Source organism: Manis javanica, chromosome X, assembly GCF_040802235.1.
Source record: "Manis javanica isolate MJ-LG chromosome X, MJ_LKY, whole genome shotgun sequence".
In the NCBI taxonomy this organism is placed as follows: Eukaryota; Metazoa; Chordata; class Mammalia; order Pholidota; family Manidae; genus Manis; species Manis javanica.
Genome location: NC_133174.1, coordinates 101503326 through 101524869, shown reverse-complemented (window position 1 = coordinate 101524869; position 21544 = coordinate 101503326). Strand labels below are relative to the sequence as shown.

The following is a 21544-nucleotide window of genomic DNA, read 5'->3' as shown; positions in this document are numbered from 1 at the left end:
GGGATCTAAGGCCAAATCAGAGTCCACACTCACCAGCATACCTTTTCTATGGCATGTTCCTTTATGATTTTAATAGGAGAGAAATGGGGGTTGAGAAGGAGGGAAATTTGGCTTGCTTGCATCCTTGCTGTGTTTCTTTGTTTCCCTTCCTCCCGCTCTCCTTCCCTCCCTCTCTTCCTTCCTTCTCCTTTTAAAAAAAACTCTTACTTAAAAAAAAATTATTGCAGTAAAATATACGTAACATAAAACTGCCATTTTAACCACCTTTAAACGTACAGTTCTGTGGCATTAAATACCTTCACATTATTGTGCCCCCATTACTACCATCCTCTGGGGAGTGTTTTCATCTTCCCCACCGGAAGCTCTGTCCCCAGTAAACAACTTTGCATTTCCCCCTCCCCCAGGTCCTGGCAACCATCATTCTACTGTCTGTGGCTGTGAGTTTGACTACTGTAGGCGCTTCATGTAAGTGGAGCCATACAGTAATATTTCCTTTTCTGACTGGTTTATTTCATTGAGCACAATCTTCAAGGTGCATCCATGTCGTAGCCTGTCTTTCTTTTCTAAACGGGGAAGAGGGTGGAGAAAAAATTAGAGAAGAGCCTGGTGGTAGAGATGAGGAAGTGAAGTGAGGAGATAACCAAGGGGTCTTAGAAGAATCTAGCAAATGTTGGTTTTCAGAGCACATTTTTCATAGGATGAAGAAGTCTCCTGAGACACTGTGCCTTCTTGAACATGACAGCCATGGCAAGCGATAACTAGCAGTAATGACTGAGTGACACTCTGGTTTTGAATGACAGATATATTCCTTATTAATGTTTCCCAGGGGTCTTCAGAGAGCAGCATCTACTAGGAGCTGGTTACTGGCAGGTTTTGTCGTTTTTGAAGAAATCCATAGGGGTAGAGCTGTGTCCCTGTTTCCCTTTATCTGGAGAACTGCATTTCCAAAAGGGCTTCCTCTGAGATTGCTTTCTGAGGGAAATCCTGTCCAGAGCCATTCAGTATGGTTTTACTTAAACGATTATTAAAGGATCAGAGTATCAAGCCCATGAGGCAATGTTGAGGGAAAAGTATAATTATTAAGCCTGGTGAAGGAAAGACTGAAGGGAATTCAACAATCTTTAGAAAGATAAATGGGTCTTAAAGGATGCTAACCAGCTTTCTCCTTCCAACTCCAGAGGGAGGGGAGGCGGCATGGGCCCAAATGAGCCTCAGCATAAAAAAGTTATACATGGGGAAGGACTTCCAGGCACCAACAGAAGTCTTTCGAAAGTGAGGCTAGTACAGCTCAAGCTTGACATTAAGTAAAAAGCAAGACACGTGCACGCACAAATGCATAGAGTGCGTTTCAATTAATATGAAGTTCACAACAGGCACAACTGTATTGTTTAGGGAGGTGTAGAAATTTGATGAGACTGTAGTGAAAAGCAAGGCAATGATTATCCGAAAAGTCATGACTGTGGTTTCCCCTCATGGGGAGGGAGGAGGCCTTCTGGGATGTTGGCAATGTCCTCTTTCTTGACCAGCATGGTAGTTACAGGGACGTTTGCTTTATAGTCATCAAGTCAACTGTACATTTACGTTTTTCGTATGTAAGTTATATTTCCCAGCACAATATGTTTTTTTTGTGTGTGTGTGTTTTATTTATTTATTTTTAATTTTGGTACCATTAATATACAGTGACATGAGCAACATTGTGGTTACTAGATTCACCCCATTATCAAGTCCCCCCCACATACCCCTTTACAGTCACCGTCCCATCAGTGTACTAAGATGCTATAGAATCACTACTTGTCTTCTCTGTGCTATACTGCCTTCCCCGTGCCCCCCCCTACATAATGTGTGCTAATCATAATGCTCCTTTTTCCCCTTCTCCCTCCCTTCCCACTGGCCGCTACCAGTTGCTTTCCCTTTGGTAACTGTTAGTCCGTGCTTGGGTTCTGTGAGTCTGCTGCTGTTTTGTTCCTTCAGTTTTTCTTTGTTCTTATGCTCCACAGATGAGTGAAATATTTGGTACTTATCTTTCTCCGCCTGGCTTATTTCACTGAGCATAATACTCTCTAGCTCCATCCATGTTGTTGCAAATGGTAAGATTTTTTTTCTTCTTACGGCTGAATAACATTCCATTGTGTATATGTACCACATCTTCTTTATTCATTCATCTACTGATGAACACTTAGGTTGCTTCCATTTCTTGGCTATTGTGAATAGTGCTGCAATAAACATAGGTGTGCATATGTCTTTTTCAAACTGGGCTCCTGCATTCTTAGGGTAAATTCCTAGGAATGGAATTCCTGGGTCAAATGGTATTTCTGGTTTGAGTATTTTGAGGAACCTCCATACTGCTTTCCACAATTGTTGAACTAATTTACATTCCCACCAGCAGTGTAGGAGGGTTCCCCTTTGTCTACATCCTTGCCAACATTTGTTGTTTGTCTTTTGGATGGTGGCCATCCTAACTGCTGTGAGGTGATATCTCATTGTGGTTTTAATTTGCATTTCCTTGATAATTAGTGATGTGGAACATCTTTTAATGTGCCTTTTGGCCATCTGAGTTTCTTCTTTGGAGAAGTATCTGTTCAGATCCTCTGCCCATTTTTTAATTGGATTATTTGCTTTTTGTTTGTTGAGGTGTGTGAGCTCTTTGTATATTTTGGATGTCAACTCCTTATCGGATATGCAATTTACGAATATATTCTCCCATACTGTAGGATGCCTTTTGGTTCTACTAATGGTGTCCTTTGCTGTACAGAAGCCTTTTAGTTTGATATAGTCCCACTTGTTCATTTTTGCTTTTGTTTCCCTTGCCTGGGGAGATATGTTCGTGAAGAAGTTGCTCATGTTTATATTCAAGAGAGTTTTGCCTGTATTTTCTCCTAACAGTTTTCTGCTTTCATGACTGACATTCAGGTCTTTGTTCCATTTTAAATTTACTTTTGTGTATGAACTTAGACAGTAATCCAGTTTCATTCTCTTACATGTAGCTGTCCAGTTTTGCCAACACCAGCTGCTGAAGAGACTGTCATTTCCCCATTGTGTATCCATGGCTCCTTTATCGTATATTAATTGACCACATACGGTTAGGTTCCACTGGTCTATGGGTCTGTTCTTGTGCCAGTACCAAATTGTCTTGATTACTGTGGCTTTGTAATAGAGCTTGAAGTTGGGAAGCGAGATCCCCCCTGCTTTATTCTTCCTTTTCAGGATTGCTTTGGCTATTCAGAGTCTTTTGTGGTTCCATATGAATTTTAGAACTATTTGTTCCAGTTCAGTGAAGAATGCTGTTGGAACTTTGATAGGGATTGCATTGAATCTGTAGATTGCTTTAGGCAGGATGTCCATTTTGACAATGTTAATTCTTCCTCACCAAGAGTATGGGATGAATTTCCATTTATTAGTGTTCTCTTTAATTTCTCTTAGGAGTGTCTTGTAGTTTTCAGGGTATAGGTCTTTCACTTCCTTGGTTAGGTTTATTCCTAGGTATTTTATTCTTTTTGGTTCACTTGTGAATGGAATTGTTTTCCTGATTTCTCTTTCTGCTAGCTCATCGTTAGTGTATAGGAAAGCAACAGATTTCTGTGTATTAATTTTGTATCCTGCAACTTTGCTGAATTCAGATATTATTTCTAGTAGTTTTGGACTGGATTCTTTAGGGTTTGTTAGGTACAATATCATGTCATCTGCAAACAGTGACAGTTTGACTTCTTTCTAACCAATATGGATGCCTTTTATTTCTTTGTTTTGTTTGACTGCTGTGGCTAGGACCTCCAGTACTATGTTGAATAAAAATGGGGAGAGTGGGCATCCATATCTTCACAATACGTTTTTAAGTGACACTACATTTTCGTTTTCTTGGAATGGTGATGATTAGAGGCAGAAGTGACCAGAAGACCTTTAAATGTTAAGCATAAGATTGTGTATGTGCATATGTCTGCTTGGGGGCTGTTGTTTTTGTTTTATTCTTTACAGTACTTTAGTTCTCTTAGTATTTGGTTTTGGGGTTTTTTTGGTTTTTTTTGTCTTAGGTTTTGGGGGTTTTTGCACAAAGAAGAAAGCTACCAAAGTCTGAAGAAGGAAAGGGTATGCTCTCTGTCTTCCAAGTACGACCTTGGAATTTATAAGAAGGCATTTGGGGACCTCTGAGTCTTTGACCTCCAAGCTGCAAAGTGTACTAGTATGTTGGCAGTCTGTATCACTGACTGAGACCCATATGGCTTCCAAAATCAGAAAAAAGGAGAGAGAGAGACTGATGGAATACACTCTCTCAGACCAGGCAAGTCTGTAGCATGGGGCGGGGGCAGTGGGTGGTGGTGATAAGGGGAAGAAAGGCGCAAGGCCAGCAAAGAGATGGTTTCTTACCCTGCTTTCCCCCCAGTCCGCTGTGGGGCTCTCAGAGAGCTAGCTAGCATCTTTGTGCCTATTTTCTCAACTTGTAAAATGAGAGTAATAATTCTTACCTTTTCCAAAGGTTTGCACTGACAATGAAAACAAAGGTGATGTGGAAAATTGTTTTGAAAAGGATAAAGAGGTATATATAAGCAAGGTGGTGTCCAGCAAGGGAAAGAAGGAATTTCAATCCTGAATCCCTAGTTTGCTTGAATCATTAAGACAGAATGTGGGCAAAGCCTGAAATGCTGGCATTTCGTTCAGTACTTGTTCCCGTAGGTACCAATGACAGCAGTCCCATAACCAGACACTGACCATGTGTCTCCAGCCTTAGGGAAAAGCTGTGGGGGGCGGGGGGGCGTCTAAAGGAAACAGGTGACAGGTTTAATTAATATCAGGTAGAATGAATAAAATAAACAGCCTCACCTCTGCCTTTCTTTTCTCTTTCCTTCTGATTAGATTTTCAGAGGTGCTCTGAGTGGGTGTACTGCCCAGTAATGGTGATTTTTTCCAAGCAGAATGAGCCCTTTGCAGAAACATGGGTAATGCTGAGAATGCACTCAGAGACAAGGCAACAATCTCTGGGCTGCCTTGAAGGCTTGACAGGGATTTTTTCTTTTTTTTGGCCAGGCCTGACCCCCACGCCTGTCCCCAGTCATAAAAACATGGAGCCGGAGTCTTTGCTCTATACTGTTGTCCGCTGATTAGGCTGCTGTAGTTCATGTTAGCAAACCAGGACTGCCTTAGCCCCTACTTTGTTTTACAAATTCCTGTTCTGACTGGAGCCTGTCATCCAGTCTGTTATGCAGGAGCACAACATGACCCTGCTGCAGGGGGGCCTCTCAGACCACAGGGATCAGAGAAAAGAGCCATTGCTATAGCTCTGCTTTCCAACTAGGGAGAATCAACTCCTCCCTGCCCAACTCCTCCCAGGGCTTTGGAAATGTTGGGGAACTGTTTTGGTCGTCACAGTGGGGAATGTCCTTGGCATTTAGTGGGCAGGAATCAGGGATGCTAAATATTCCACAATGAGTAGGAACACAACGCAACGAGGCATGTCCCACCCCAAATTCCAGTGGTGACCCTATTGAGAAACACTGGACAGCAGCCTAACTCAGAGAAACCCAGAGAAGGAAGTCTTCTAGCCAGAAGGTGGTGGTGCATGTCCACTCATTCATTCATTCACACACTCTCAGTCCTTCATTTCATAAATGTGTACTGAGCACAAGTTTTGGGCCAGGTCCCAGATATGGGACTGAGGTTTTAAAGTCCCTGCCTCAAGTAGCTCACAGGCATAACAAGGTCATCACACATAATGTGATAAGCTCTCCAGTAAAGGTGTGGACAAGGACTGGGCAGGCACAGAAGGGAGAGAGAGAGGAAGAGATACTTTCCAAGAGACAGGAGCCAGGCTTCTCAGAAAGGAGTCGATGCCAGAGCTGGGTTCTGACAGATGAGTGGGACTTTGCCAGATGGGGAAAGGAAGGGAGAGGACTTGGGGAGTCATGTATGGGACCGTAACTGGAGAGAGTGCGGTCCATGCCAGAGGGAGGAGGCTCAAAAGATCAGGTCGATGGAAGCCCAGTCTCAAAGAACCTTGGATGCCCCACAGTTTAGACGTTATTTTGTAGAGCCAGCCCACTGCAAACATCAGGAGTAGGGACAATTTGTCTTTAGTGCTTGCAGACATCTTTTCACACCCACTTTCCCCTCTCTCAGTCCCCCTCATGCTCTGCCCTCTGCCAGCCACTCAGCTCTCACATAACGAACTAACATCTGATGAGAATGAGGCTGGGTTACCCCTTCCAGTGGGGGTTCGTGCTATAGCAGCAGGAAGACTGATGCTTAACTGAAAGAATTCAGTACAGACCAAATTCTAGATATCAGTGGAAATGAGGGTGGGAGGGACCTTGAGGAAGTGAGCGCTGAGGAGACAGTTCGGAGGGCCTCCGTTCAGTTGATGCCCACTCATTGCAAGTGAGGACGTACATGAGGCGTGTGTCTGAGTGGGTGAGGTTGTGTCTGCAAGGGGATAATAGTTCCTATCGCAAAGGACTGTTGTCAGGATTGAATGAATGCATGCATGTAAGGTGCTTAGCAGCATGCCTGGCCCTTAGTACACCCGTACCATTTTAGAATGCAGGCCAGAGTTCAGTCTGGTGAAGTGGAATGCATGGGCCGGGATGGAGATGAGAATTTTATGCTAAGACACAGTGGCTGTATCTGGCTACTTTCAGATATTTGCCTGGGCCATGCATCCTAACCCTGGAGGACAGTATAATTATATATCAGCATCTCACTTATCAAAATGTAAATGTTCGCAAATGGAGCCACAGCATTATTTTGTGTGCATGTGGTTTCACTTCTCCAGCTGCACTCAGAGAGCTCGGCAGGTGGGAAGTTGTTGTTTCACAGATGATGCAAACCTGCCTCGAGGCCCAGGTCAGCAGGCATGTCCTCACGTGTGGAGACACAAAATAGAAGAACCACAGCACGTAGGGCCAGAACCGGGAGATGCATTAGAAAGAAATTAACTTGGGACGGGCTGGCTGAGGGAACAAAAGTCTTAGCGGGAGAAGGATGGAGCAAAAGGGAAAAAAAAAACAACTGGGAAGGACAGGATACAGAAGATCATGCAGCTGGCCCCAAACTGAACTTACAATGTTTGCTGTGTTCTCTTTGGAAGCGGGGTTCACTTGTCCAGCATTCAGTGGAGACTCCTTGATTGACACTGAGTTAGGCACATGTTCAGTGTGAGTGTGCCTTCAGCTATTTATTTGATTTTTAAAAATTGCACCCTTTGCAGTAAGACTGGTGTCCTGGGGCAGTGAGTTAGGTTGTTAAAATAGCAGCCATTAACACTGTTATGACTCTATCCTCCCTGCCCCCTCTTTAAAAGAATTGGGCATGAGATTGTTTGACAAAAGTGAAATTCTCCTCTCCCCACAAAGAGAAACGAAGAGTGCTACCCTGTGTCAGAGTACAGTTGCCTGACCCTCACCCCGCAGCGTCCAAGTCCACTGCCCCCATGTGTCCCCACTCACAGGCATGTGACCCCACAGACGCTCTCTCCGCCTCACTCTCACACCCACACCCACCCCACAAGCTACAGGAACCCTAGGGAGCCCTTGTGCCGGTCGTGCTGTTCTTTTGTTTTGCTTTCCTCTATTGGCTTTGTTTTGATTTGAAATCAGTCTTTGGGATTAAACTGGACGATTTTTTTCATGTTATGAATAGTGCTGTGGAGGGAGCAGGTAAGGACTTTCTCCTCAGTCTTGGCCATGCTTGCTTCTCCCAGCTAATACAATGCTGACCCATCAATCAATGGGGGTGTTTGTGGGACTTTGCATTCCATACTGCTTGGCCGAATCACCAGGGAGCTCTACAATATGCATGCATTGCTGGATTCTCTAGATTATTCATAGGTCTGTTTAAAAAGGAATGTCTCATGAGAGGACTGGATGGCTATGGCGTTCCCAAAGGTCCTGGGGAAAGGTCAAAGGAGCAGAGTCAGTGCAGGGCATGTGCAGTGGCAGAACTCCCTGAGCAAGGCAGTCATGGTGGCCAGAGTAGAGCCCTACTCTACTGTCCAGGAAGGTCAGCACTGGCTACGACTGAACAGCCACGATGAACCCAGGCCTACGAGGGTCTGTCTTTTCTGGATGTCTTTGGTGCTGGTTCTCCATACCACTTCTGTCCAGTAGAACTTCTTGTAATGATGGGAAGAGTCCATCTCTGCACCATACAGTATGACAGCCACTAGCACATGTGGCTCTTGGACACTTCAGATGTGACTGGTATGACAGAGGAACTGCATTTTAAGTTTTATTTAATGTCAGCTAGTTAAAATATAGATAGACACACGTGACTAGTGGCTACTGTAATGGCTGGCAAGGCTCTAGACCATTCATTAGATACTTTTCTGCTGCAGTTTCTTTCATTTTGTCCCTTCCGTCTGTCTGTTCAGTGTCTTGTAATTAGTTTATCAACTTCCTGAGGGCAGGCATCGTATGTATATTCTGCAACCACAGAAAATTACATCTTGAAGAGATTTTTTTTTTGTCCAGCCCCTTCTCCTCACATTTGACAAATGAAGAGACTGAGAAAGGCTCTCTAATGTATCTGAAGCCACAGTGCTCATTAAAATTAGCTGAGCCTGGAACCCAGGTCTTCCTGCCTCCTGGGCTGTGCTTCTGCCACATCTTCCTTGTAGATATGTCTCAAAAGTATAAATAATTCTCTTCCTTTCCATTCTGTCCACTGCTTATAACCGACATTAATCCCTTGATGTTTGGAAATAATTTGGGCCCCAAGTCTATCTTTCTCTCCTCATGCGCCAAGGCACCATGTAGGTTCCAGAAAAATGTTTGTGGAATAAACGAATTCTCTTAAGACTTCCCTGTTGTCTATTTTCTTTTACATTTCCCAAAAAAATCCGTTTCTGTCTCATTCAGTGCCTTTGAGTCAGCTAGTGCTCATGCTGTCTCAGCCCCAGGGGATGGGGCCCCCACTTTGCGGTTGTGGCCATGGCCTGAGCAGGTGTTTGAGTATAGACAAGAGAACCTTGGGAAGCTGCCTGCCAGCCTCATGAAAAGCTGTAGCACTTTGGGCTCCAGGCCCTATCTGTATATTGCATTCTCTGACTTGCTGGTAAGCAGGTACATCAGAAATAATGCTGTCCCTTCTCCACTTTTGCTCTGGTAAAACACGATCACCTAAAATGAAAGGTACCACAAGGAGGACTTGGTGGCCATATCTTACTGGTCCCTTTAGACATGGAAAGAAAACACCCAGTCCATACTAACTTCAGAATCAGCTGCTGAAAGAGGAGACAATTCAACTCCTAGGTCCAAGTAGTGTATCTCTTGGTCTCCCTTCTCCTCTCTCGGTTTCCCACCCCAAGCCTTTGTCCCCAACCAAGAGCCAACCAACAGTAACTCAGCAATAGTTGAATTGAAGCACAACCTGTTAACAGCCACCAAAGACTGAGTTTCAGCCAAGCAGCTGGCTTTTCCGGGCAGCCCTGCCAAGAGGCAGGCCAAGGCGAGGGAGCAAATGGCCTGCAGCCCATCAGCAGTGGATTGGCCAGCCTGCTTGCTGGTACCACCTAAAGAAGAAGGAAGGATCCAGTACTGACAGAGACAGCTTCCAGGGACCCGCCCAGCCCTAAAAATCTTAAGCCCAAGTATAGTCATTGGATGCCAAGGACACTGGAGAAAGTCTTTGGAGCATGTAGAACACCAAGCCAATTGGAGTGCCTTCTAAGCCCGCTCAGGATTCCTAGCATTCCAGCCATGCCATATACTCCCCCACCCCCAGAGGGCAGCCAGTGGCCACAGCAAAGGCTACATCCAGTGGGCTGAGACCCTCACCAGACCCTCCATGAGCCTGCTTTCTTGCTTACAGCCTGCCTGCTTGCCCTTTGCTGAGTTCAGGGAGGTGGACAAACCGTACCGCCCAATTTAGCCTAAGAATCTCACTTGCCGTGGAATCTCCAGGCAGTGAATCATTTTAAGCAAGTACTTAAGCAACTTTCCACTGAGTCATCCTGAGGGCTGTCAGGTTCACTAATCCTGACATACACTGTGTATATCCTTTGTTCAGATCCTGTCCCCATCCTGATACTGGGGGTAGGGGAGTGGGAAGCAACAGAGATTTAAAGATGTGCTTATTGGAACTTGTTTATATCAGAGCTCCCATTGCCTCTTTGTCTCTAAGAAGGCCCAAAGCATTAATTACAATCCTGCTAGTACTAACTCTTGATCTGTGTACTGTCAGCTGCAGAGCTACCATGAGAATGTACTCTTTACTCTGAGTGGTAGTGCATGTTGGATTTCTTTTCCAGATACTCCATGGATCTGTTTCCATTTGGGGGCTTCTAGACCAGGAGTCAGGAATTATTTTTCTGTAAAGAGCCAGGTAGTCAATATTTTGGCTTTGCAGGCCATACAAACTCTATTGTAACAGCTCTTCCACTATACTCCAAAGCCAGCCAGAGACAATATGTAAATGAGTGGGCATGACTGTGTTCCAGTAACACTTTATTTATAAAAACAAATCTCAGGTTAGATTTGACCTGTGAATCCTGTTCTAGACACAGTGGGCTAAGTCAAATTAGTGAGGCCTGGTTTCAGTTGCTCGGGTACTTTATGAGTATCACTTTGGGGAAGGAACTGCTGTTGTCCTCCATTTGTTTTGGAAAGAGATGTAAAAATGGTGGGAATAGATTTCATCTTTCCATATTGAATATGAAAATCCATTCTTCTCAAATGTTGGATACTGTATAACAATCACAATAGGCTAACCTATGATGCAGTCACAACCTACAGATCTCAGTGCCTTAAAACCACAAAAGGCTTATTCCTTACTCACACCACATGTTTGTCTCAAGTTAGCACATGTCATTCTCATCTGGAGACCCTGGTTGGCAGAGCATCACCATCTGGAATTTAGTTCAGTGGCATAGGTAGGGAACGGAGCAAATTGTGCCCTAACTCTTAAAGACTTCTGCCCAGAAGTGACACAGTATTTCTGCTCATATGTCATTGGCCAGAGCAAGTCACGTGGCCATGCTTTGACTTTTAGGGGACAGGGAAATGCAATGGAAGGAGGACAACTGGAATACTGATGAATAGCCCTAATGACCACCACACCTTCCAAAAACACCTTTCCAGGTTTCTTTTTCATGTCCATCCTTGTCTTGCCCTTTTTTAGGTTATCTGGCCTAACTGTCTCTTTTGCCTGACCCTGCCTGCATTTCCTCAGCCCTGCTGGTCATTGACATTGACACATGGGGGAACAGCTTAGGAACTAAAGCACTGGGACAGTAATTATTCCTTAAGTGCTATGTAGACCAGCCATGAACATAAAGCCAGACCTGTGTGCTGGGTCCTACATGCCACTGGATCCAAGAATTGATTGCCATCAGGCAGCAGGCCTGAGAAAAGTTGGACCTCCCAAGCTTCTGAGTTTGATTTCATTTTGGTTTGCTTTTAATAGGAATTTGAATCAGAGAGGGAGTTCTAAGCATGCTGACTCCAGGCAGTTCCAGCCTTTGGTGTTATGGGGAACAGTTGTCAAGATGGAAGAGGGAGGTGGAAGGTGAATGGTAGGAAGTATAGGTGATATTCATGCACTTACAGGCTAAAGTGAAACTTAGACTCATGATTTTGGAGGAGAGACTATATCTGTAAAGACAAAAGAATTAGTCAGGATAAACCAGTTGCTCTAACAACTTCAACATCTCATTGGCTAAACACAAGAGAGGGAGAGCTGTGGGGAGAGAGAGCTCTGCTTCATGCAGTCATTTGGGGACCCAGACTCTTTCCACTGTAGTGGCCTTTCTGTCCTCTAGGGCCTCAGAGTCCTCCGCATGCAACCCTCAGTCTAGGGAAAGGAAAGGAAAATGGTGCGAGAGGTTTTGCAGGTCAGTCTTTGTAGGCACGCATGTCATTTCCTATCACATTCCATTGACTAGAACTCATTGAAATGGCCCCACCTAACTGCAGATGAGTGGTGAAGTGTAGTGGAACTGGGTGCCGGAAGCTGTGAAATGTAGTGGACCATGGGGATGAGGAAAATAGGTTTGATGAGCATACAGCATCATATGTACTACTGTGTAATTGTTTTAGGCAAAGGGGAGTTTTTGTAGGAAGAGCTCAAACTGCATAGACTGAAGTCTTCACCAGTATCCTCTCAATATTGAAATGTTTGCCACTCACAGAGTATTGTAGGCTTTTGGGGGCTGGGGGTTAGAGACTAATCCTGCCCTCAGATAACTGTATTATAAATAAAGATAAATGCAACTCTCCCAAGCCTTACATTTTGCTTTATACTTCACGTGGCATCTGGACCCATAGGTAAGTGCAGTTACATTCCTCCTGGTACAGAGGGTTGGAATGTGTGTCTCTAAGTGGCAGAAAAATGAAAGACAGGACATTCAGTGCAATGATCATCAGTGTCCCTGGCCAATTCATTCAGAATCCTAAAGTATTCATACATCACTCTTAGAAACCAAAAGGGATAGCTTTGAAAGGGGGAACTTTTTTCTCTGGCTACCAGGACACTCAGAATCCTTTAATGTTCACATATAATACTTATGTTAACTCTATTGGTTGGTATTTCTTACAGCTACTTCTTGATTTAGGCTTTTTTCTATTTTACTTTTGAGCAACTTTATAGTATATACTTTTGGCTGCAGAAAGAAAACAGTGAAAGTATTTTTTTCTTGTTTCATTTAATGCTAATTGTGAAAACTGATATTTATGAAAAAGATACTCCGTGCTTATGGTGGCTTCCTGAGCAGTTGGTTTTACCAGGTGTAGTTTGGAAAAACAACATCAGGTGGAAGAAAGGCTCAACGTTCTAAGCCAAAATACATGACTCTTTCAAGGGCAGCTAGAGCTTTCATGACCAATCCAGAGCAGTTGGTCAGAATGGAGAAAGCCCTTTTGGGTTCCCTTTTGTCCTAGCTGTGTACTGAATATTTAGGGATCAGATTGTTTGTACTTACTATTCCCTCTAGCCATGGTTTCTCAACCATTTGGGGGCCATAGAATTCTCTGTTGTCAGTCGCTGTCCTGTGCATGGCCAATGTTTAGCAGGATCCCTCCACTCAGCCTCTGTCCACTAGGTGCCAGTAGCACCCTCCCCCACTCTCAACCACCAAAATGGTCTCAGACATGGCCACATGTCCCCTGGGGGGAAAACTGCCTTCAGTGGAGAACTACTGCTGTGGTCTTAAGGTATTTGAGATTTTGCATTGATACCTTCACTTCTCCAGGATCCTGGTCTTGAATTAAATGTATTTTGTCATTTTTCATAGAGATGGGACTTGAGACAAAGGTTATGAGTGGCAAGGAGCACAGTTCTGAGATTGCGTGCATTTATATTCCCAGGGGGCATAGACTGAGGCAATGTGGAGCAAACATCACATGCACATTGGGATTAAAAAGCCTTCTCACTCTACTCATTAACCTCTGAGAAGCTGACTCACTTCTAGGACATTATTGAAGGTCTGGAGTCACATGGGCTGTAGTACCAGAAGACCTAAAGTGGTGCCTCTGAAACTTTAATGAACGTACATGAGTCACTGGGAAACTTGCTGCAACACAGATGCTGGTTTAGAGGTCTGGATGGGAGTCTGAGATTTCTGCATTTCTAATTAGCTGTCCAGTGACACTAATGCTGCTGGTCCCCAGACCATGCTTTGAGTAGAGGGTTGGTGGCCTCTGAGGAGAGGAACTGGCCATCCAATGCAATTCTCAAGTGTGTAGAGGGAATTGTTCTCTTTCAAGATTATCTCATTGGCCCCGTAACTAATAAGGTAACGTGTGGTTTTTAAAGGTCCCATCTCTCCACCGTTCTCAAAAAGCCACAACCCCAGGTTGTAGCCACCTCCTCCTACTCCTGTCACTCTCACTAACCATTTGAGGCTAATAGTAAATGAGGTGGGCAAGTGCTTCCTTTCAGTCAGCTACCTTATACTTTTTAGACCTTCTATGTGTCTGTGAAAGCTAGAGTGGTTTCCTCTGAGGAGGAAACAGCGAGAAGAACTCAGGAAAAGCAACTCCAGGGACAGAAGGGACTTTGTGCGGGTGGCTCTTTCATCCCAACTGTAGCTTCATGTAATGTGATCTAGATCTTGAGAGCAATACAGTGTAGCTCCACTTCTACGGCCAGAGACCTTGCATTCAGCTCCACTGTGACACCTTCCTAACTTTAGTTTCCTCATGTATAAAAGGACACAATAATGCCTACATCGTAGGGTGGCCTTAGGGAGAACAGAGCTAACACACATGAACACGCAATGGTTAGCACAAGTCACTCCATAACAGTCGCTGATGTTGCTCTAATTGTTAGAACTGTGGCTCTCAAATTCTTCTCTGCCTCCAAATTGTCTACATGTACCACACCTCCATCAGTGACATCTCTCATTGTGCTCGGTGATTCCAGCCAGGGGTGGGCTGATGTGTGGAGCTTAAAACCACTCCCACCGGAGACAGTGGTCCTCTTGAGACTTAAGAGGTCCATTTTTGAGAATTACTGGTCCAAAGCAATGATTGAACTTCATATGGCACTTCCAGCCTTGTAAGTCCAAAGATGGCAGCACCCCTTATTTACTGGCTCAATCTCTGATCCCTACAATCACCTCACTTTACTATGAAATGAGGAAAGTGGCCATCATATGAGCCTCTGGCTGCCAAATGAAGAGTCCCAGTTTAAACTGGAAATTTGCATTAATCCTTGACATTTCTTTGTTCTCACCTCCATTCACTGAGGAATAGTTGCTCTCCCATGGCGATCAATGTTGCGGTTCTTCGGAAGGTAGATGCCCTCATGCTCCTTTCCGTTCTCTGTTCCGTACTCTCTTACTCTGTTACCCTTTGCCCAGCAGGGACTTTGGCTTCAGTACTTAGAGGATTTCCTAGGAGGAGAAGCATGTACTTTCTCTTTTCCTCTGGGAGCTACCTCCTTTGTCTCCAGGTAGAGGTGGACTACCTTTTCCTAATAGCGCTCACTCCCACTGCCCCAGCAGCCCTGAGCCTTCATTCACCACTGCCTTCCCTGCAGCCTCTGCCAGTGGCCTCCAGGGACCACTTTATGAAGCCTGCTGCTAATACTGTTCCAAACACAACAAAAAGCGTGTTTGGGGATAAGTTTTCTCAATTAATCCTCAAGTACTGAATGCCTCTTTTCTTCCTTCAGCAGACAATATGATAGCAATAGCCTCTTTCACTAACCTTCTGACAGGTCCTGTCTCCAACCTCGTCTCTCCTCCGGCCGTCCCAGAGTCAGAGACCACAGTCGTTCAGAAAGGTAAATTTCATCAAGTTAACTTCACTGCTGAGATCACTCACTGGCTTCTCTTCAGATGCAGGAAAAACGCAGACTCCTGGGCTTGACTTCTTTGTATCCTGAGCTCCACATGTCACTGGGCTGCTGCTGTGAGTCGCAAACTGTATGATTCAAGTTCATAGCACCCTACAGTGTTTCACAGTGGACGTTTTCTCTCGTTTTACAGGGCTCACCGATGAAGGGAGGGAAGGGAAAGAAAAGATGTAGGAGAAAGGTGTGCAGCCACCTAGGAGAAGCATGTTAGCTTTAGCTGAAGGTTGAGTGACTGCATGTGGGAGCAGGCAGGGTCCTGAGCTCAGTAGTTTAGAGCGTCCACAAGATGGGAAATATCCAGATCCTCAAAATATCTAGTTATTAGATGTGGTGCAGGACAGCACTTCCCAAAGGGTCTCCCTGGGATGTTCATAGCTATTCCATAGATGAGGGAGGAAAAAAAGAGTCCAGTGGTTCAGTAATGTCACCCAGGGAAAATGCTGAGTTATCATTAGGTTTCTTTACCATGGGACCTCTGAGCTCCTATAACATGTTGAAAGAGATATTGGGAGCATAGAATATGGATCTTTTCCCAACTTTATCTGAAGCACAGAATTTTGTTTTCACAGAGAATCTTGTGGACTTGAAGTGAATTTTGTTTTCACAGAGAGTCTTGTGGACTTGAAGTGTTCTGCAGAGCAGACTTGGAAAATGCTGGTGTAGGCAATACAAAGGAATGCTCCCCACTCTCAGCCAGATGCCTTGCATTGTTTCTGTAAATGCCGCTTGAGGGTAGTGACTTATTTGTCCATTTCAAAGGGTCATTGATCTTCCCAAAAAAAAAAAAGCCTCCTTCCCAAAAGAGTATAGCTAACCAAGTAATAGTAGAACTCATTCTTAATTTATTAAGGGAGAACAGGAAGGCAGTGAGTGACACATGTTAACTACAAACCTGTCATTAGCAATTAGATATCATGTGGAGTAGTTGATTTAGTATTTCCATTTCAGCTACAAGTCCATTTGTTACACTGTTGAAGAATTAGAAATTTTTCAAAGTGATAGTATAGTAAGAAAAGAGCCAGACAAACCTATTAGATCCACTGTACGAGGGGTCCTTTTTGTTAGGCTGTGTAATCCAAGTTCAGATGAAGGCTTGAGATTTGAGAACTGGCCCCTGAAAATAAAGAGATTTGTTTTATCTTCTTCCCCAGTTGTTGGCCTGGATTTTAAGGGACTTCTCTAGGCCTCATGTTTTGTGGCTCTAGGTACAATTAAGAGACCTAAGTTTGAATCCTTGCTTTGGCACTAAGTCACAACATCCCCTTGGGAGCTCTGAGCCTCATTTTCATCTGTCAAGAGAGGAGGCCCTTTCCAGTTTCTTCTTGGAGATATGCATGGGAAACCCTAGAAGGCATATGTAGTGAGATTGGAATGGTCCATGAGCTGAATAATGGAGCTGATGATACAGCTGTTCAGTCAACTGGAGGAAGACCTTCTGACAGAACAGAACATAGAAGTTCCCTCTAAAGATTGGATTATGGGAAGCTTTCACCAACCAGTAAGTGTTCCCAACATACCGAGAGCTGAAAGTGAACATGCATAACCCTACAGCCCTAGAAATTCAGCTTTGGATTGAATTGCCTGCAGTTTTGGTGCTGCTGAGGTGAAACCCACAGGCCCCTTGTGTTGTATTAAAGTAGTGAAGGCACCTCTTGGGCGTCAGGAGACCTTTTGAGAATCTGATAGTACTCGTGCACTCTCTTTCCAGAAGAATGCATATACCCTCATAGACTCACAATTCTGTAATACTTCAGAATCCCTTCCAAGAGTCACTTATTGCTCTCCAGCTGTCTGGGGCTTAAGTGAAGAACCAGCATGGCCTTGCTTGTGCATATTTATATCTTAATACAATTAGTAATACACTTTCAACATTCGAGCATATTTCACTATTTGCAAGTTTGTCCTCTGTTCCAGTGCTCAAGCCAGGAGGGAACAGAGAAGTCAAGACATAAGCCTCACCTCCTTTGCACTTACTGATCACTTAGCAAGTAGTATACTTGTTACCAGAGGATGGACTGTGGGGAACAGATAGATAGACCAGTAGAGCAGCCAAAAGAAAACACACAGCAGTAAGAATGTGTCTGATGGATGGTGAGGCTGGCGGGAGGGGAAGGGTATGAGTAAGCAAAGGGTAGTTTGTGGGGGCGGTTGGGTACAGCATGAGTCAGAGCTGAGTTGACAAAGAGCACAGGGTGGGCAGGGGCCGGCTGGTCTGAAGTAGCAGTGGGGTGCATTTTTGAGATGCGCTTCATCGCCCTGGCTGGGCCATGCCATGATGCTGCTCCCTACCTCAGGCTTCAGCCATTGGAGGCTTGCCACAGACCTGTGACTAACCCCAAAAGGCTAAGCCTGCTACTAGAGAGGCAGCAAATCACAAGCTGAGGGGCCTTTTCTGAGTTGACAGAACCTTTATGGAATATAATAAGCTCTGGGCACAGGATGGCAGGAGCAAACTCAATCACAGATATTTGTGCCTTCTCACAGAATGCACTTAAGCTGGAGCTAATCATGATCAATTGGCTGTGTTGCATGTAGCTTCTTTTTTCCCTAAGCCTTTTCAAAAACATAGAATCTTGTTTGTTCTTAATGATGTCCCTGTGAGGTAGAAGCAGGTGAAATAATGATCCGCAGCAAACGTACACATACTTACACATGCAGAAAGTTCTTTAGACTAAGGCCCAGAGATGCAAAGTGACAGCTGTCCATCACACAGCAAGTCAATTACCCACCCCAGCCAAGAGCACCCAGCCTCGCCTTCACCCCAGCGCTAGTACCCACTCTCTGCCTGCTTCCTTAGAGACACAATCTTCTCTTGCACAAAGCCTCTCCTCAAGCCACCCTTCCCAGCATCTGTGTGCCAAGACTGCACATTCGGGCAGCATCAGCTACTGACTGATAGCCGTTGAAACGCCAACGGAAGTGGGGTGAGAAACAGCCTGCAGGTGGGTGCCAGATGAGGAGGGGAAGAGCCGGGATTACACTGGGGTGTGAGCTTTCAGCGCCCTCTTCCACTCTCTCCTCTCCAGCTGGACCTGCAGATGACTGTTTCCTCTCACTCAGCACCTTCGTGGTTGGAACAGGGTGTTGTGTCTGTCTATTGAGCTGCAGAGTGATCTGCTGAAGCTGCTGTAAAAATTTCTTGGCCTGGGAGCCCACTGGGGCTTGAGCCAGGGGTGAGAGTTGGGAGACCACTAGTCCTACTGAAGGTGTGGGCCCACACAGAACCCCCTCCAAGATTTCAGGCCAGAAAATCCTCTCCCCACGGGCCCGCTCCTTTAGTTCAGCTATCTGGCAGACTCACTCCATCTCCCATGGTGGGTACCCATGGCATGGCCAGGAGGCGTTGGACAAAATTATGACTTGGGATTGCCCACCTCAACCCCTTGGTAGCCCTTCCTTTCTTTTCATTTCCCTTTCCCTTCCTTACCTGCCTCTCTGTCACCAGGGCACACAGCACATTAATTTTGTCCAGGCCTACTCCACTCTGATACTCAGCCTTTGTGTCTGCATTCTGTAGGATGTTTACCAGTTTATTTTTTCGGTAACAGCTAATTGAGATATAATTCACACACTACTTACCCTTTTAAGGTGTACAGTTTAGTTGACTTTAGTGTATTTATAGTATATTGCAACCATCATCACTATCTAATGTGGGATATTTTCATCATCCCCAAAAGAAGCCCCATCCTCACTGGCAGGCAGGCAGGCACTTCCCATTCTCCACCCTTATCCCACAGTTCCTGGAATCTGCTGATCTTTCTGCCTCTCTGGAAATAATTTGCCTATTCTGGACATTTCATATAAATGGAATTGTACGATATGTGATATTTTGTGCTCTCAAGGGTCACCCATTATAACTGAGTAACATTGCATTGTATGGATACACCACATTTTATACAATCATCCATTGATGGATCCTTGGGTTATTTCCACCTTTTGACTATTGTAAATAATGCTGTTATGAACTTTTATGCACAGTATCTGAATTCGTTCTTTCAATTCTCTTGGGTATATACGTACCAGTGGAATTACTGGTTCATAGGGTAACTCTAGGCTTGGCTTTTCAGGAATTGTTAAACTGTTTTCCACAGAAGCTGCACCATTTTACATTTTTACATTCCTGCCAGCAGTGTATAAAGGTTCCATTTTCTCCACATCCTTGCCAACACTTGTTACTTTGTCTTTTTTATTATAGCCATCCTACTAGGTGCAAAGTGATATCTTGCTGTGCTTTCGTTGTCCACCCCCCTGACCCCAAGTCCTCTTTACTGGGGACTGTTCCAGTCTTGGGACTCATTACTGGGAACTTATTAAGCCTCTGAGAAAGGTAACTAATACTAACTAATGCTTGAACTAATTAACTAATGCTAACACATGTGAACTAACACTTGAACCAACTAACTAATGCTAACGAATGTGAATTAATGCTTGAACCTGGGTCATGTCAGGCACTTGACAAAACAAAGAGGAAGAGAGTTCAGAGTGAACTCGGCCCCTGTAGCAACTCTCTCGTAGCAGGAGCTCTCAAGGGTCACCCATTGTAACTGAGTAACATTGCATTGTATGGATACACCACATTTTATCCAATCATCCTTTGGAGACTGGAGACATGAAAGCATACTGAGAGAATATCATGGCTCAGAAGTGACTTCCTAGTGACCACTCAGAATCTGGCAATTCTTGAGAAGTTCTATAGGGAAGTGGAAAATGGTTGTCTTAGGGCTGTTGTAACAAAAGTACCATAGACTGAGTGGCTTAAACAACAGACATTTATTTCTCTCAGTTCTGGAGGCTGGAAAGTCCAGGATCCAAGTGCCAGCAGTGTACACACTTTTAAAAAATTTGTTTTAGAAAGCAGCCGCTGCTTTCCCCAAAAGTCCTGAATAGTGTTAGTAGGAGAGAACCACCTGATCATCTTCAGACTAGGAGCAGAGAGTCCTAGCTGGGGGCTGACCCAATAGGAGGACTAGAGCTGGGCTTCTCTGACCAGCTTTGCAGAATTCATTTCTTTGTGGTTGCAGCAGATCCCAAATGGTCACCTACTCTAGCCCCTGGCCTGCCAATAGAGGTTTTTTGCAAACATAAGCTCTTCAAATGTAATTTGGGGGAATATTCAAATTTCATATTTAATTACATATTTAAATATATGTAAATACTCAAATTTCAGTTTGGGAATCTAGGAATATTTTCGAGTCTTTAACGTGAATCCTTAGTGATGCAGTAGATATGCCTTCCCACTTGACATAGTTTGGCAACTTGTGAGTCTGGCCTCTCTTCCATTTTTAACCTTTATGTGTTATTTAAATATGTTACCATTTAACACCTTTTATGCTGCACCCTCCAATGACAGCAGGATTTTCCTTGAAGTCAGGGACATGTCTTATTTACCTCTGTTGCTCTAACCTAGGCACAATACCAGCTATTTTCAAGATACAGTCAAGGACCTATTAGTGCCAGGTATAGTCAAAGACCTCCATTAATTGTTGAATAAAAAAGGAAAAAAGAGGGAAACAGTGTCTTAACTATCTTTATCCCCCCAGCACCTACCATACACATAAGCGTAAAACACATGCCTTTTAATTAATTGTCCAGTCATTCATGGAAATTCTTTCAAGTTCTTCAAGCTTATAGCTTTCTTCTTTGCGCCTTCTTTCTAGGCCAACACCCCTTATCATTTATTGTGAACTGTTTTATGTACCAGCTACTTTGGGGCTTTTCAAATAAATGACCTCTAAACCTCACAGCCATGTAAGATAACTGGCACACTCATCTTCATGATGAGGAAACCAAGGCACGAAGAGATCAGGTAGCCTTCCCAAGGTCACAGAGCAGAGGCAGGCCCAAGCTGGCATTTGTATCTAGTGTTTGTAGACCCTGGAGACCAGGCTCAATTCTTTCTGTTTGCATGTCTGTGAGGTCTGGAGCTGAAAAACCCTGTGTACAAACAGTGCCCTATTCCCAGATTTCCCCTCCCAGCCCCTTTGCCATTCCCTTCTCGTGACCTTGAGATCTAAGGCCAGGCCCCCTGGACTAGGTAGTTCTGTTTTGTTGGATGTGTGTATGCGTGTGTGTGTGTGTGTCTGTCTCATGGTAATTAAAAGGGACATACTTCTTTCAAGCCTCTTACCTTCATCTCGGTATCTCCCCTCCTCCACCACCTTCCAACTGGCCTGTGGGTGTTTCTGGGACTGCACTAGGATGACAGAGAACCAGACCGAAACAGCAGCATCAGGCTTAGCCACTAAAGGCAAAGCAAGAACAGAATCCA

General features: G+C 44.5%; 1 protein-coding gene across 12 annotated transcripts in view; it reads left to right on the top strand.

Moving 5' to 3' along the window:
- The window catches only part of CHRDL1 (chordin like 1), a 113627-nt gene that overhangs the window by 47785 nt on the left and 44298 nt on the right, over positions 1–21544 (top strand). For 6 of the 12 annotated variants that reach the window (XM_037004779.2, XM_037004770.2, XM_037004768.2 and 3 more), the window contains one exon: positions 15139–15204. The exons of the other annotated variants lie outside the window; for them this stretch is intronic. In XM_037004779.2, the coding sequence (XP_036860674.2) occupies positions 15139–15204 (66 nt within the window). The remainder of the gene's footprint in view (positions 1–15138; positions 15205–21544) is intronic. 12 annotated transcript variants of the gene reach the window in all.